The 16786-nt window shown below is 40.6% G+C and overlaps 2 protein-coding genes across 7 annotated transcripts in view; both read right to left on the reverse strand.

The window, feature by feature from the left end:
- Nucleotides 1-3108: 3108 nt before the first annotated feature.
- LOC131578923 (cell cycle control protein 50C-like) lies at nt 3109-12722 on the reverse strand. 2 transcript variants are annotated; one of them, XM_058838233.1, is made up of 7 exons: nt 11932-12722; nt 10997-11107; nt 9785-9886; nt 8357-8447; nt 6389-6526; nt 5205-5414; nt 3109-4411 (listed from the first exon to the last, which is right to left on the reverse strand). In XM_058838233.1, the coding sequence occupies exons 1-7, from the start codon at nt 12142-12144 to the stop codon at nt 4221-4223; spliced, it is 1056 nt and encodes a 351-aa protein (XP_058694216.1). In that variant the 5' UTR covers nt 12145-12722; the 3' UTR covers nt 3109-4220. The 2 variants fall into 2 exon arrangements, with proteins under 2 accessions (XP_058694216.1, XP_058694227.1); XM_058838244.1 differs by lacking the exon at nt 10997-11107.
- Nucleotides 12723-12865: 143 nt separating this feature from the next.
- The window catches only part of CMSS1 (cms1 ribosomal small subunit homolog), a 221469-nt gene continuing 217548 nt past the window's right edge, over nt 12866-16786 (reverse strand). For 4 of the 5 annotated variants that reach the window (XM_058838256.1, XM_058838282.1, XM_058838274.1 and 1 more), the window contains exon 10: nt 13307-13540. In XM_058838256.1, coding sequence (XP_058694239.1) covers nt 13457-13540 — 84 coding nt within the window. In that variant the 3' untranslated portion in view covers nt 13307-13456. Of the gene's footprint in view, nt 13541-16786 lie in introns of all 5 variants that reach the window. The other variant, XM_058838264.1, reaches the window with a different exon arrangement.

A 16786-nucleotide genomic window follows, 5' to 3' on the forward strand; every position in this document is an offset into this window, starting at 1 on the left:
TGTAACTAATTTTTCCAGATTCTATAGGTCTGTGGTCATGCTAATCTGTTTCACATGAAGGACTCATCCCTTTATTTTTAGATGAAAGCAAATGTTTGTGATTAGAAACAGAAAAACCAAGTGAGGCAGACAAATACTGGACATATATTCATGAGACTGTAAAGCCTGAAAAAAGCTTGGAAAAATTCTCTAACCGAAGTGCTACTGAAATATCCTGTAACACCTGATTAGTTTTTCTGTCTCTCTTTCTAGATATAGATATATCCATTTAATGAAATTTAATCCTAAAAGGAGCTGGCAACCAAAACCACTACAACAGTTTTGATATTAAAATATAAACGTCCCCTACATCTCCCTGTAATTTAGAAATGAGATTTAAATTGCAGATAAGTTTTTCATAATGATAGGATCTTGTCCATTCCAGATATTTTTGCCATTGTTAAAAGCCTATTAAAAAAAACTGTTAAAATATTAAAAAGCCTGTTAAAACTAAAGAACCTCAGAAGGTACTCCCACCCACATGTAATTGCCACCTTCAAAATCATAAACAAGCCCCAGAAACATACATCCCATTTGACTTATCTATTCTAGATCATTTTTACCATATAAATTTCTATTACATCTGTTAATCCTTTGTCCAGTTTTCCATTTACTAAATATCCATTCCCTCCCCCAAAAGAAATTGAAAAAATAATGTCTTCCTTTATTTATCTGTTCTAGGTAAAAAGATGAGAAAAACAAAAAAAATGCACTTTCTAGTACTAGACAGCATTTATGACATCATTAATTTCAGTTCACCAAACCTAAACCTCATTTCTGACATGCATCTTTCTTTTGTCGAGTGAAGGAAATTGCAAAATTTCATTTAGCTCAAAAGGACTGAAAATGCAGCAATGATGCAAGATGAGGCTTGAGGTAGCTGTAACAAAGGAACTAAAAATTTAATAATTTTGATATGCCAAGATGTTACAAATAATGACAGTTAGTCTTTTATGGCTTGGTGTTGTGGCCTTCACGGTGGTGCTGTTGACATAAGACTTTTCAGGTACAGCTCAGTGTCATTCAGCAATTGCAAACACAGACATTTTTGCACTGAGTTGTCAAGTGTACATAAGTCAGTCTCTCTGAGAAAAGAGCCCACTTACTATTAGTGAAAGTATGTTTGATAGATAAGCTAACTAAAATTCTAGTTTGGAAAGTTTTACCAAGGCCCTTTTTTTTTTTTATTTTGCTCTTTACTCAAGACATATAATTAATAAAATCAAGGCCAAAGCAGCCCTGTGCCAAAGACACAATACTACTCATAACACTCCAGGTATTCTGAAAGCAATTTGTACCTCAGGAAAAGTGCAACATCTCTGCTTGCTTCAAAACTCTGCCCTCCAAACCTTAGTGTTGCTTTCCCTGATCCAACTGATCTCCTAATAGCCAGGTTAAATTAATTCAAAATTAATTCAAAATCCAGGATATTTGCCTGGGCTCTGGCTCCTGCTGCTGTATGTTATCACAACAGACATAAGGGGACAATCCCCAGGACCTGGCACAATGGGGAGCAGTTGATGATGGCATTCTCCATCTTTTTGTTAGGTTAGGCCAGTCCTCCAGCCCAGCCTCTCACTCCTGTTCCAGCCACTGCATGAAGGTGAATAAGGCAGCAGCAGCAGCATAAACAAATCCAACAAACATTTTATGTAGATAGAGAAATATTCCTGGTGTGGGCACCTGCAAAGCCTTCTTGAGAAGGTACAGTTGTGCCAGCTCTGGCACAGGGCACAGCGTGGCTGCAGCGCTGGCACAAAAGGCAGCCTAAGGTGGTTGCTAACTCTTATTTTCCACCCTTTTGAGCAAGGCAGATTCTGTCTGCTGGGAGTAATAAATCAGAACTGCCATTCCCATTGCTCTGGTCTGGGCAGCACCATCCTGAACCACAGAGACACTGCAGAGCTTCTCAGAGCCAACAACAGAAACAGTTGGAGCTGAAGCAGCAGCTTCCAAGGACACTGTTCAGAGAGTACCAGAAAGGTGTAAGGCATGTTTAAAGCTGTGGTAAGATGAAAAATGAGGTTTTGGGTTTATAAACAGAGACTTAGACAACTTCTGGAAAAACAGAAAGACTTGTTTGAAGACAGCTCTTCTCTATGCAAGGGTTTGAAGACAATCTACATTTCAAGAGAAGAGGTTCCTGCAAAAACCTCTGGGAGATAATGGGCAAACACTACTTGCTGGGCTGTGTTTTCTAGATGACTTTTTTTCCTGGTAGATACTGACTCACTTAAATACATACTTAATTACTCAGCCTCCTTTTACTAACTTTTTTACCAGCTACTTAATGAAAAAATGAAATCAATGACAATTGCATCATGACTTAACCACCCCTATCATTTCTTGGAAGTCAGTTTCTCAGACAATGAAAAAAGAAAACCATAAAAAAGAAAGAGAAAAATAAAGAGGTTCCTACAGTCTGTTAGGAGTCAGAAAACATAAGTTCAGCTTTGTCAGGAAATCCCATCAGGGCTTTCCAGAGAGCTGCATGGGATTACATTTTCAAAAGGACTTAAAAGATTCAGGAGCATGTCCCTGTGTTAAAAGTGATTTAGACTAATGACCTTAAGCATTGTTGGATGCACAGCCTCATGCCCTGTCTTGTGCAACCCAGTGAGGGGTGGGGTTCTTCCACAGCTCCTGGCAGATCCAGGTGCAGGGGCTGAAATCCAGAAACCCAGTTTCTCCAGCATCAGGATGGAGGTGACTGGCCCTGAGCAGGAAGAGCAGAGGGGACAGGCACCTTTCCTGGGTCAGCACAAAGCATCCATGGAGAAGGACTGTCCTCCCAGGCTGGGCTGGGAACTAGAGCAGCTCCCCTTCTGCTGCTCATGGCTCAGCTACAAAGCAGAACTTCAAGGAAACTGCACCTTCTGTGCTGCAGACCCCTTCAGCAGGGCCCATCTGTCACAGGTCACCAGGTGCCCAGCCCCAGACACTCTCACAGGCAGGCCCAGGTGCCTTGGCAGTGGCATGCAGCCTCCCTGTGCCACATCCCCTTCTTCTGCTCCAGTCTGTGATTTCTTTCTTGTTCTAGTGAGAAGGTTTTTTAGGAGAGAGGCAAGGCACACAAAATACTTATGAAAGAAATTGAAAGTGTTTTATTCCACTTGCACTTTTACAACAGAAAAACTATTTTAAAAAATTCACACCTAACACAGTATGCTTGACCTAAATTCTTCAGTGCTGCTCCTTCATTTTGTGAGACTAGAAATAAGTCCTAAATGTGTCAAATTTTGAACATGAAACATGAACATTGATGAACCTATTCATGAGCTGCAGTGTATGCTTTAAATTGACAGATTATCTGGTGCTTTGTTTTTTATTGATGATAAATTAGCATTCTGTGTCATGTAAGAATTTGTGAACTTTTACATGGAAGAGAGAGGTAGGTAGGAATGCAGTTTTGGCCTAACAGTTAAATTAGTAGATGGTTCTGCTAAAATATTTTGCATTAATGGAGTTTTTAATTTAGGATTGCTATTAAACTGTAATTTAAAAAATGCAAATTAGTGACTGGATGCCCTCCAGCTCTCAGGTGTTTGATAAATCCAATAAATTTGGTCTAAACAAACTCTGAACTTCTAATAAATGCCCTGTATTCAACCACAAATCAGGTGTCAAATTGGAGTGAATACACTGATGTAAATTGGTTGCTTTTTCAACATAGCTGAAAAAGGTTCATAAAGCCCAAGCCAAGCCATTCAGCACATGTACGTGGCCCACAGGCAGATTTAAGCATCACGTTCTTCCTACTCAAGCTTTTTTTTGGATCAAGACCTCACTTTTTGCCCATCCAAAGCTCCATTTCAGTTAAGAGAAATGTTGTCTGGACTATGGGCTGAGTAAGAAATTGCTATGGACCCTGATTTCTGGCCAGGCATTGGTACCACATAATTTCTCTGCCATTGCAATTCTAATCTGCTGTGCTGGCTGTTGTTTGAAGCTCATCTTGCTTCTGAGGAAATAAATTTAGGCTCACACATCCATTAATGAGAATGGCACCTCAGGTAAGTTTGGTTTCAGATGATGGAGTAGCCCTGCCCCTCAGTTTGCTTACATTCACCAAACCTGACACTGAGAATGGTCCAGAGCTCAGGGGAAAGAGTGAACGGTCTGTGCTGCACCTTCTTTGTTCACTGCACACTTCTGTCTTTGTTCAGAAAGTCAGGTGAACCTTATTGCTTCTGAAAGTATGTTTTCTTTTTCCTGAGCTTCAAGTGGATGCCAGTTATGACAAAACCTGTCAGGGTTGCTACTGAGCCAGAAACCAGGTAGGCAATTCCCAGGAAAGGGTTACTCCCACCGCTCCACACCACGGTTGAAAGAATCACATGCTTCCTCCCCTTGAATCTGGCAACAGGGAAATCTGAGAGAAGGATGTTAAGATTTCACCAACAAAGTGTACATTACTTCCAGGAGAAGAGAAAGTAGTGATTAAATGCTCAAAAAGCTTTCCAAGGCATAAAGAGTTTTGAGGTCTGCATTTGCTGGCAAAACTCCTTTAACTGATTGGTGATGTTTCTGCTATTCTGGATCCAAAAGCCCAGCTATTTTTTGGGAGGTGGTAGACAGCTGGTGGTAAGAAACTCAGTTATTTTAGACACAGTCTTTGTGTGCATATGGAAATGCTTCCTTTTTTAAAACACTGTAAATTTCAGACTCACAATTTATAGGACTGCTACTGCATTAATTTGCTATGAATGCTCAGTTGAAAATGGGCCTTTTGGGAAGCTTATCATGATACTCCACATAGTCTCTGTGAGGGTAAGTGCTCACCTCTACCTAATATATTGTAGCCAGGATGTTGTATGAGTTCACCTTTCATCTCTCCCATGGAAGCTTTCAGAACAGAACCATGACAGAACATTTAAAACCACATCTCTATCAGCTGAGAAAGAAGAGAAATTTATGGTCATGGTGACATAACTCCTGCTGACAAAAGGAGTGCTTTAGTCAGCAGAGTTGCTGCTGTTGGGTGTGAGGGGCAGTTGCACCAGCACAAAAGCTCCTGTCAGTCAGGACGTGGCCCAAAATCCCTCAGAGGGCTGTGCTGACACAGGGCTGCTCCGCACTGTTTGTTTGCCAGTTGAGCACACAAACCCCATTCACTTCCACCTCACTGCAGCTCTGTGACAGCCCTAGGGGAGCTGAAAGGATACTGTAGGAAATACGGAAGGTGTAATTCCCTGCTGGCAGGCCCTCCGCAAAGCGCCGCACCCGTCTGACGCGCCGGTAGAGATTCCTGAAGGTCGCGAAGGCCGACACTCGCATCCAGATAATGAAGTCATCGTTGACATAACCATTGTTCCTCTCATCCTCCTCATCTAACAGATACACTGGTTTCTGCCAGTAAGGAGGTCTGGCCGTGCCTGCTCACAAAGAGACAAAGCAGGAAAGACACTGTCAGTAAAAACAGGGAGATTCTGGGCCTCACACAGAACATGAGCTGTGGAACAGACATAAGACACTCTCCAAAATTATATAGATGCCAGATAACAGCATCTCCAAGCATGTCCACTCACCTCAAAAATGAATTAACAGTTTAACACTACCCTGGGGCTGCTACACATTAGAACCTTCAAGCACAGGAAAAACAAAATGACTTGCACAAAAGAAAATACTGTTTATTCTGGATTCTTGTCTCTTCAGCAAGCAACATGCTCTCTATAATGAGGAGCTTGTCTTCATTTTTACACATTAATATATCAACCAGAAAGGCATCTTTTTGCAGTCTAATGGCACAGCCTATGACATTTAGTATTTTTTCCATGAAAACTCCTTAGGTAATTAACTCTTAGGTAACTGCACCCAGCACAGCACTGCCCTGATCCAAAACAGGCAGCTTTTAGCCCCACTTCAACAGAGATCAACCATAACGAGGAAACATAACTAGGAGACAGGTCCGAAAGAACTAATGACAAAGGCAGCAGCCTCTCATGTCTCACAACTGCCCAAGAATCTGCAAAGGCATGAAGGAAAGATGGGACATGCAATTCTCCTTCACAGATGTTTTCAACAGGAAAAAAAAAAAAGCAACTGCATCCCTTCTCTCTCTGGACAGGTTAAGCATTACAAGAAACTATAAAGAAGGGTGTTGAAGTGGGCTAACTTCAGTCTTCCAAAATCATTTTCTCTCAATTTCTGTGGTCACTGATTAAAAAAGTAAAAAGGTGATATTTTGGCTAAAGAGCCTTCTGCTCTCAGTCACCCTCTAAAGCTGCTTCTTCAACTTTTTTTGGGAGATATTTCTCCCAAAGGTGATTTTTCTCAGAATGGGAGACACATGAAGGGGGAGATAGGGAAGCCATTGAAAAATAAAGACCACCAGCAGAACCATTCTTACCTGCAAATGCAGAAGAGAGATTGTATGAATCAGGATTGCGAAATTTCACATTTTTATCTGTCCACCAACTGTTCCCAGTCTTCAACAGTGGCACTTGAATCACAGATGAGTTATGATTGTAAAATAGATCAATAGTATCTGCAGGGAATACAATAAGCAACATTTGTGAGTCCAAGGGTTGTTCTAATTGCCAGCATGACTAACAAAAAAGTCACATTGAAGCATTCTTCAAGTGGATAGAAAACCTCAACATCCTTTTCCTCCTGGGAAAGGTTTCATTGTGTGTACGGAGCACTGCACATTTCACAAGAATTAAGGTACCAGAGTCTTAGGAACTTCTGAAGTTTTAAAGACTGAACATTTCCTACCAATCCTTCTGCACGTTCCTCATGTCCATCAACTCCTGTGGGACTCACTTCTTTGCAAAAAAGAGCAGTTTTTGAGCTCTAGCTAGTTACAGAAGTTACTGTCCTAGTTAGTTTTCCCTAGAATTTCTTTGACAGCTGTCCCAAAACACGATGTGTTTTCAGGGGCTAGGGTAGAGGTAAAAGTGCAATCAATAGAATCCAGTCCTTGGGGAAAAATTTGCTTTAGTTTTATCCCAACTAGAACTCGATTACCAACCTGGACACAAACACTTTCTTCAATCGAAAACTCTTTAGTTAAAATTGTACCTAACCATGTCATTCAGTTTCAGAGGGTGAACAGCACTTGTTTTTATCCATTATTATTTTCCTACATAGATTAGTTTATCATTAGGCAAAAACAAGATAGGTCTCATTAACAGCTCTGTAAACCCCTAGGCAGCCAATGGGATGATGGGCAGGGACAATCAGACAACACAGATGGGGAAAGGCTGCCTTTTAGGAGACATGAAAAGCACAACTCAGCTGCATGAGCATTGATGAAAACATGCTTCTTTTGCTTCCTCTTACAAAACTTGTGTTCATGCAGCTCCTTAAAGCTCAAACACACTCTTCTGGGGAAATGATCATTCTGTGGCCCACCACACCCCCAGCTATTTGTTTCCATTTCATTAACAGAAGTTGCAATGTTCTGAGCTCTGCCTGCTCAGTTGCTTGTCTTGACTCTCCCTCACATGCTCCAGAACAGCATGGGCTGCACACAGCTGGGCTCTGCTGGCCTAGGTCTGAGCCCAACCCAGTAAATCACATTTCCAGGGCAGAAGGTGAGTAAGCAGGCAGATGAAAATCAAAAGAATCTAGAAGTTACTGAATGCAACTGGCTTTCTCAAGTCCCCTGGTGTGGGTGGCGCAGCTGCTTGGAAAGAGCTGCTGCCTTCTCAAAACCTGCTGCATAAAACAGGTTAAAAAAGGGGAAGAGCAGGGAGTGGTAGAGATTGGAGAACAAAAAAGATGGGATAGGGAGAAAAGTCTGTACAGGTCTTTTGTTATTTTTCCTTCCAAAGATACATTCTGAAATCTTCCAAGTGTACTCATAAGGAGATTATGCCCACTAGATTACCACAAAGATCAAATCCAGGATCAAATTAAGACTTTGTATGCTTCCAGGATTCTAAGAACAAAAATGAAACCACATAGATCCAAACTAATGTGGAGAACGTGGAAAATCCCTCCTTCTAAACACATAATTGTGGGAAGGCAGAATCTGGGCTCTCCCATCACTGTACAAGAATGTGATTTTTAGCAAGGAAGTACATTAAATCTGTTGTATCCCTGTTCCTTATTTCAAGAGGGCCTAAATTCCTCACTCCTGTTGTACACTCACATGGAAGAGGGCCTTAGAAAATGAGAAATCTCCCTCAGCTTCCAAACAAGGGCCAAGTAGGAACCGTAGGAAGCAGAGCCCCACATTCACCAGAGCAGCACCACCAAACAAAGCCTTTTTCCTGTTGAAAACCTTGGAATAGCAGCTCTCCCCTGGCCTGGGGTAAGGGAATAGTCTCAAGAGGGAATTGGTAAGGGGCAGAGGGAGGTGCCCACATACCATTGAAGATGCTGTTGGCGATGGCCCCGCACGGCGCCATTGGGGTCCCGTTGCGGTAGGTGCTGAAGGGCGCGCAGTAGCTCCGCTGGATCTGCATCCAAGGTCACACAACAGTCAGGAACAGACCCAGGGTTTGGCTTTAATTTGCTGGTGTCCTCCCATGCCCTCTTCTGAAAAGCCACTGAACAATTAAGTCTCCAGTACCTTTTGGTCACATTAGAGAGACATCCAAATGAACGAGTCTGTAGTTCAGGAACACCTTTCATATCTAGGCACAGAAACTTAAGGTCTTCACCAAATTGTGCTGCTGACTTGCAAGCTCCAGACTCCAAAAACAGGTTGGGGATCTGCTATTGTAAAATGGCTACAACTAAAAATGTTCCAGTGAAGCTTTGGCTTACCCTAGAACATCTTATTTTTCCTTCTTTTTAATTCTGACCTGCTCTGCATTAGATCTAGAAAACAACAGGTGTAGCTGGCCACATTACTGCAGTTCAACAAGGGCAAATCTTGATGTGTGAAGACAGAGAATGAAAAACAGAAGTTCACCTCAGCTTTATCACATCTTTCCTATCCCATTTTATAAGAAAATATAAATCTTCAGGTTTCAACACAGAAACATTTTAAAGTAGCTCCAATGAACTGTGTATCTCATCGGCACAAAAGCCAAAAGCAACTGCATTTGGATGCAAACAAACAAGCTGACAGGACACCTTGAGAGTTGTAAGAAGCATGTTATAGAAACAACAGATTTCCATGGCACATATCATAAACACTGAAAGGACAAGTGGACTATGTGTATATTAAGAAATGCTATTTCAAGCCAAAAAAAAATTTGCTTTAGATCTGTAAGTAAAAGAACCTGAATGCCACAATTGCATTCTCCAGTTTCCTTATGCAGGTCAGCTGCAGGTGACGCTGCCTACTCCCTCTTTAGCCCTCTGAATTGCATACTTAGAATGCTACATGATCACTTATTTCAGGAAACATTTTCCTGCTCCTTGCCCACTTCCAAAGCCAGATGGCAAAACTAAAGACTTAGAATAACTTAATTCCCTGCCCTATAATAAAAGCACAGTTTAAAATACCTCTGGCTAAGAAGACTGACAACACAAGAAGGAAAAGCTTTCTCTATATTTGAAAAAGGCAATGTATTTTTAATCAGCACTACAAGGTACAGGTTTGAGAACTGCAACACTGGACGAACATCTTTTATTTACCCCCTCTGAACCTTCCTCTCTTACTAACTTATTAGACATAATGGCCCTAACAAGCATAAAAGCCGGGACCAAACACTGAAAATCTGTACTTTATTATTCCCTAGAGCCACCTAAACACACTCATGGCTCTGCCTAGTTAGCTCTCCATATGGTCAAAGGCACACCTGCTGGAAGTGCCACTGATCTCACAAAAAAAAAAACAACTTACGTTTACATTTCGGCCCAACAGCTGCGCGTCACTTCTTGACATCACGTATCGACGGTGGTTTTGATAGAAGTTTTGCAGACCATAGTACATAAAAATGTCACCCTAGAATCCAAGGATAAATCCCTTCCATAAGAAGAGCTCATGAAGGCAATGAGAAATCCTATTACTTGCTAAAAAAGAGGGGAAGAGAGTACAGACAATAAAATGTCTGTAACTACACCCTAAGCAATACAGCGGTCATGGGCTAGAATCTAATTTTACCCTAACTGTAAGGTTTTGTTTTGGCACAAAATTAAACATAATTTAAATCATCAAACAAAGCCTAAAATAAAAATGCCTGTTTTACTCAAGATGGCATGGCTGGCCATGACCTTGCAATGACAGTGATATTGTAGAGACAGACACTCATATCCCATAAAAGAAGGTGCACAAAAACCTTCACATTAAAAGGAGAATTCTAGGCAGGTAAATCACACATGAAAGGTAATTATGGAACTATAAAAAACCCATTACTCAGTTAAATTAACTTCTCAACTCAAACATCACTGTAATCTGAAAAATTACAAAGTATTTTAACAGCCTCCTCAATATTGAAGAATCCTAAAGTGACTTTAAATTGCACTGTAATTTTAAGGGATCATTTATTCAGTACTAAGTATAAGATCTCTTTGGCAGAACATGAAGCATTTTAACAGTCTCAACAACACGACCTGGTAGTTTAATGCAGGAAACTAAGGATACTTTTTCCAAAAGAAACTTCAGAATCACATTGCTAGACTTGAATTATTTCAAGGACCTTGGGGATTAGCAGCACAACCCTTGTAAAAATGACTACAGGGGCCTACTTATGTAAAGTGGTCAGAGCTTCAGGTTTCCTTCTCACTTGAGATCTTAGCAGGGCAGCAACAGCCAACCCCAGGCCAAGGGCAGGGCTTTGCCACTGACTCAGAGAGATACCTCCACAATCGAACACCATTTCCTCTACCCCCTTCTTCTCCTTGCACATCTCCCAAGGAGCCTGGGCTTGGTTATAAATACCAAACTGAACAACAAAGGCAAAAGTGTAAAATTTTGAGCATTACATGTTCTGAAAAAGTACAAAGGAAATTTAGTCAGGAGCTCTACAGAACAGAGTTTGTGTCTTTTAGCATTTAGGGATATAAGTAACAGGTGGTACACAGCAACTTGAGTTGGTTTTTTGCACCCACTTACCAATATAGCTTCCTTTAGCGTGAAATTAACAGAACATTGGCAATCCTTATTCCAGTTAGAGGAATTTTCACGGAACTTTGAACAATCTGAGCATTTATCTGAATAATCTATCTGTCAGAGAAGTGAACAAGCAAACATATTGTAATAAAGGACATGCTCATAGGAAAAGGTTAGTGTTTTAAGTCCAAGGCTTCTCAGAGCCATTCTCTTTTAAGTGACTCTGGACTGCCAAAAACATTATTGAAAATGAAGAGGCAGAGTGAGGACTTGGCCACAATGAACCACAAAATTTATGCCTAGTTTAAGGCTGGCTTAGAGCCTTTAGATGATTGTTGCAGAGCTTTCACACCGGCTCCTAAGCAAAGGAGTGCTGAGTGAAAAACACTCCTGCACCTTGGGCTGGCTGACCAAGTAATGCCTGACAAATCCCCACATGCATCACGACCCAGCCCCACTGAACAGCCTGGGTGTCCTGCTGAGTGTTGGCTCCAAACAGGAGTCTATTCACAACACCACAGGTCTGAATAACCTTTTTTGCAGGAGGGATTTAAACATTAGGGCTCCTGGTATTTCAAGGTTTTGCCCCAACAAACATGTATGTTCTCATAGTGTTAAACACTCTCTGAGGGATTTGCTTATTTCCCTTCAAAACCCCAGAAAATAATGACAACTTTTTGGTATTAGCAGCCAGTGGCAGTAATTATCACCTGTATTTTAGATATTACCACCCAGTTAATCACCCAGTGCTCTGATTTTATTGATGACCAACTGCCTCTGAAGATTTTCAAAGGAATACCAGCTGCTGGACACATGTCCAAGGCATGAAGCCATTGCTATCATCTTTATTCAGAAGCAAAAATTCAAAGCCTTTTCCCTCCAAACCTGGCCTGGTTTCTTCTTTACAGAATAGCAAAGCAGACCACTCCCAAACCAACCTGTATTTCTCTGACGCTGTTTGCAGACAGGACAAGGCAGACTCCCACAGTGATGCAGAATGCCCCTGTCAGAAAGAAGCTGGAGAGCACAGATGCAATGGTGAGCTGGGGCTTCCAAGCTGGCAGCCTCTGCTGTTTGAATGCACTGTTATCTGGACACCTGGAAGGCTGGGCTTCTCCTTCTTTGGGAAGAAAACTTGTCTTGTTTTTCATTTTCTTCTTGGTGAGAAAAGGAATAATATCCTTGTGCCGGAGAGTATTTCAGCTGAGATACTGTCTTTATTGTTGGGAGACTGTATTGTTTGCTCAAACTTGCGTTATGGTGAGGAATTACTTATTAACTAGATCTCTCTCTTCCTTGTTTTCTGTATTTGTGCCTGGATCCCCATGATCAGCTTGTACCAATCAAATGATTGTGTACTTTGATCAGGGTGTCCAGTTCATTCATCCTGGAAAACCTTAAATATATTTTTCCTGCCCCACAGCTCATTAGGATTCGTTATGTCTTACTCATTTGCAGGGATACTGTCAGCGAAATCTGAATTTCTGTGTAATTTCAGACGCAGTATTTCTTCTCCCTTCACTTCCATAGCTGCCCAGCTAACAGGCATGGCATAGTGAAAGGAGTTCTGGTTGCACTGGATTCCACTGGGGAGGACTGCAGGTGCTGAGACAGCACTGGACAGAGAACATTGCTTTGGAAGACCAAACCAATTTTCTTAACCTATTACATTCATTGCTATTGACTGAGATGCAATTAAAGGTTGTAAAAAGCTTGTGTGTTCTTTATCTTAGAGGGACAACTAATTTTTAAAATATCCAATTTGGATCAATGGCATTCCAAGACACTGATGATTTCCTCATCTCTATTCATCTCATTCTCTGAAAAAGAATCCATCCATTCCCTGCTATCCACAATGACAAAAGAATCACCCAGACATCACCTCATTTTAATTTAAATTGACAAATATAAGAATACTTTTTTGCACACTTCAACCGTTTAACCAAAATAAAATCTCAGCATAATATACAGATAATTTATCATGTAAAAGCAAAAAGCAGTGTTTTTCCAGCTCTAGAACAGACAGGTGAAAAATACCTTTTTAACATGTTATTGAAACTCATACAACTTTTTTAAAGACCCCCAAGGGCAAGACCTAGATTACCACTCTCATGAGAGAAATACGTGTCTCATCTGGGACAGCACAGGGAGGGAACAGAAAACTGAGCTGTAGGTGTACAAAGACTTTCACACCCATGATTGCCCATCTTCAAAGTCTTACTAGGGACATATAGTAGTAAATCTAGCAGGTGAAAGCAGTGTAACTCCGATTCCAGTATGACATTTTTCCTGCAATAAAAATAATTCTAGAACTACAAGAAAAATTTGAGTTTTTATTAAAAGAAAACTCAGAAAAAGTTGCAATGTGCCTTCTGTATTAAGACCTCTGAAAAGTCAAAATTCAGTTGCAGGCAGGATAATAATAAAATGCAGCTGCAAATTACTTCCTTCTTGGTAAACTCATTAAAAGAGTCCCAGCTTCACAGATCCATCTCTGCACAGCTTTATAATACTCTTCTCCAGCAGGTCAATTGTTTCTTTCTTTATCTGAAGAAAATAAAAACCAAAGAAAGCATAAAAAGTTACTGATAATGATACCATTATTAATTTATTCAGGCACCTTACTATAGGACTAGAAATTAGAGATTCCTATACAAGGTCCTCAAGAACATTTCTATTTTTTAAAATACTCATCATTTGCCCTGCAGCCCTGAAGAGCAGAGTTGATAAAGTACACCACAGCAAAAATCCTGGGCTAGAGAATCCCTGCAGGACTTTGCAGAGTAACAAATGGCATAAAGCAGATCAAGGGCAGTGCACCTGGCACAGCCCTGTCAGTGTCTGAGATACCTGAATGAAAGTGAGCAAGAAGGTCAGCTCTGCCTGTGCTGCCTACAAAGTACTTTGGTTTATGATGCTGATATGGCTGTAGCTTATGGCTTATCTAGAGATAAAATAAATGTATTGCAGAGTAAATATTGACTACATATTTCAGAGGGAACAAGAGATTCTTTATCATCATGGTTAGTCCAGAGTTTCCTTATAGCTCCCTCTTACCACTTAGAAATAACTTGTTTGCAGGTTTTCTCACAGGATTATATCCTTCAGTGCCTCCACTTTGCAGAGAAATAAATGATGTACAAAAGCCTGGCTAGCCTCAATTTCAGACTGGATGTGCTACATGAAGGTGAAAACAATTGTCTTTCTATCACAAGTCCATTTCTCACAAACCTGTTCATTTTCATAAAATCTGAAACTTAAACTTTCCCAATTTTCAAATTTACTGAAGGCTTTGTGTATCTATTGTTTGCAGACAATACAATATTGGGTTTTGTCGAAAAAACTTCACTTGAATCTTAGGAACAAGTAATTTGAGGAATTGAGACAGCTCTGTATTGCCATCAACATCTGTACAAAAAGCTTTCAAAGCAGGAAGTTTGTCCTTTGGTCAGATCAAAAAGTATACAATCCATTTTTAGTTAGACAGTGTGCCAAGACAAAGTCTGATAAACCACTCACTCCTCCAGTGGTTTCTTTGGGAGGTTTCTTTTTATCTCCTTCTCTCTCCGTTACTTGGGATGAATGAAGTGGGACACAGAAACAGAGAATGAAAAAATCCAGCAGCAGTAACTTATGAGATGCTGAGGCAGCTGACAGAGCACTGGACCAGGGCAGCATCCATTGTGTGGGTATGATGGGATACAGAACTGCCACGTGGGAAGATCCACGTGTTATTAAATTCATATATTTATCAGAATATACCACTGTGTACATAATTCTCCACTGAACATCAGGTGGCTACAAAAACAGCAAGTACAAAGGACATGTGCTTCCAGCTATTCTTGCTTTCTGGTGTAAATGCAATTAAATTTAGCAATGTTGCACCTTAAGTATGCAAAGAAATTATTGATAATTGAGGTTTGCACTGAGGCCAGTTTGCTGAGTTTCTAATTTTAAGTGTACAATTTTGGCTCCATAACTAACACAGGTGAAAGAAATGAGTACATCAAACAGACAGTTTTCTGAATTGTCTTTGGTACTGTACTTACTCTGAGAAAACCAATGACTATTCACAGCATGTATTTGACATTTTCCTATATAATTAGAAAAGCTGACTAAGACTGCATTCCAAATTTGAAGCCCACAAGTTGCTAGAACATGCCATTGGTTTATATGTGGTGTTAAGATGCCTTATCACCAAAACATTAGTTGACATTTTTGCTGTTGACATTCCTCATAAATAACTTTAAGGAATCTGCCTGATGTCTGCAGTGTGATAAACACCTATCTGCAAGATACTACACTTATAAAGCTCCAGATGTCAAAAACCTTCCTTTATGATGTGTTACCTGAGCCCAGAGCAGTTTGAAGATTTTAATGTAATCACATATTCACTATTCTGTATCCACACATAAATAACTATTGCTTACCCTAACACAACTTATGATGGTGTAATGTTCTTACCTACCTGGATTTAACTTGAACGAAGCTTTAACTTTTTATGCTAAGATAGCCTTAGAATTTCACCTTAATAAAAGAGATTTGGAGTCACAACTTTTGCCTACATTTCTAGACAGACACACAGAACTGCTATGATGCTGCCTATGGTGAGCTGAAAGCTATTGCTGAGGTTTGCAATGGCCCAAAATGAAATACTGGCAACATAATTTTCATTTTTTGGAGGTGGATCACCTATGGTCTACTTTATGGATATGGACTTCAGATGACTTAAAAAATCCATCCCACTGCTATCAGTACCTTCTGCACTGCCTGTGATTTTGTACTGAATTGTCTGTCACTTCATGTTTTCTGTTCTTTAAAAAAGTTACCGGTAAGTGCCAGCACCATACAAAAAAAGCCTTATGTATTAACCACAAGAGGGAGCCTCCTGGCCTCCAAAAGAGCAAAGGCAGGTTTTCTTTGCTATTTCACTTCCTCAATGTATTTTTTTTTTTGTTGTTTTGCGTATGTGGGGCTGTAAAATACAGCACATTCAAATACTTAGACAAGTACATAGATGGATTAATGACTGATAATTTGTTTCATTTGTGAAACAGATTAATGTCTAGATGCAAAAGAAGTCCTTTTTCCTGGAGACTCCTTCCTTGTATGGGCCTGCTCTAAATGTACAAAACCTGAAGACACTGCAGGAAATTGGGAGCTTTCTAACAAGCGCTAATGAATGAAACTGCCTCTTCATCTGGCTACACATAGGTGATGCCCCACAACATACTGTAAATATAGCTTGTTATAGCAGGAAATAGAAAAGCTGGATTACAGAGCTGGAAAGAATTATTGGGAATTATCTTGGAAGGAGTGAACAAATGATGGATGGCTCTAAGTTTTCTGTACCTTACCAAAAAAAAACAAAAAGGAAAAAAGGACAAGGATGAAAAAAAAACCAAAAAACAAGAGAACTGTCTGTAGACTTACTCATATGATGCCATCTTGCTCTCAGGTGGAGAAACATAGATTTATTTAATTTTGTTTAGTTTTCGAGGAAACTTTTCACTGACTCACAGAATATGCTGAGTTGGAAGGGACTCACAAGGATCAAGTCCAAATGCTGGCCCTGCACAGGACACCCCAAGAATCACACCATGTGCCTGAGTGTGTTGTCCAAACACTCCTTAAAGTCTCTCAGGCTTGGTGCTGTGACCACTTCCCTGGGGAGCCTGTTCCAGGGCCCAACCGCCCTCTGGGGGAAGAACCTTTTCCCGATATCCAACCTAAACCTCCCCGACACAGCTTCAGGCCGTTCCCTCGGGTCCTGTCACTGATCAGTACCTGTGC

The sequence above is a fragment of the Poecile atricapillus genome, chromosome 1 (genome assembly GCF_030490865.1).
Source record: "Poecile atricapillus isolate bPoeAtr1 chromosome 1, bPoeAtr1.hap1, whole genome shotgun sequence".
In the NCBI taxonomy this organism is placed as follows: Eukaryota; Metazoa; Chordata; class Aves; order Passeriformes; family Paridae; genus Poecile; species Poecile atricapillus.

Excerpts from the sequence above, each read along its gene's own strand:
- LOC131578923 (XM_058838233.1), bottom strand. The coding sequence starts at position 12,144 with ATGAAAAACAAGACAAGTTTTCTTCCCAAAGAAGGAGAAGCCCAGCCT. Across the intron at positions 9,887-10,996 it reads CGCTAAAGGAAGCTATATTG|GGTGACATTTTTATGTACTA; the intron begins GTAAGTGGGTGC and ends CTTGGATTCTAG. Across the intron at positions 6,527-8,356 it reads CGCCAACAGCATCTTCAATG|ATACTATTGATCTATTTTAC; the intron begins GTATGTGGGCAC and ends TATTCCCTGCAG.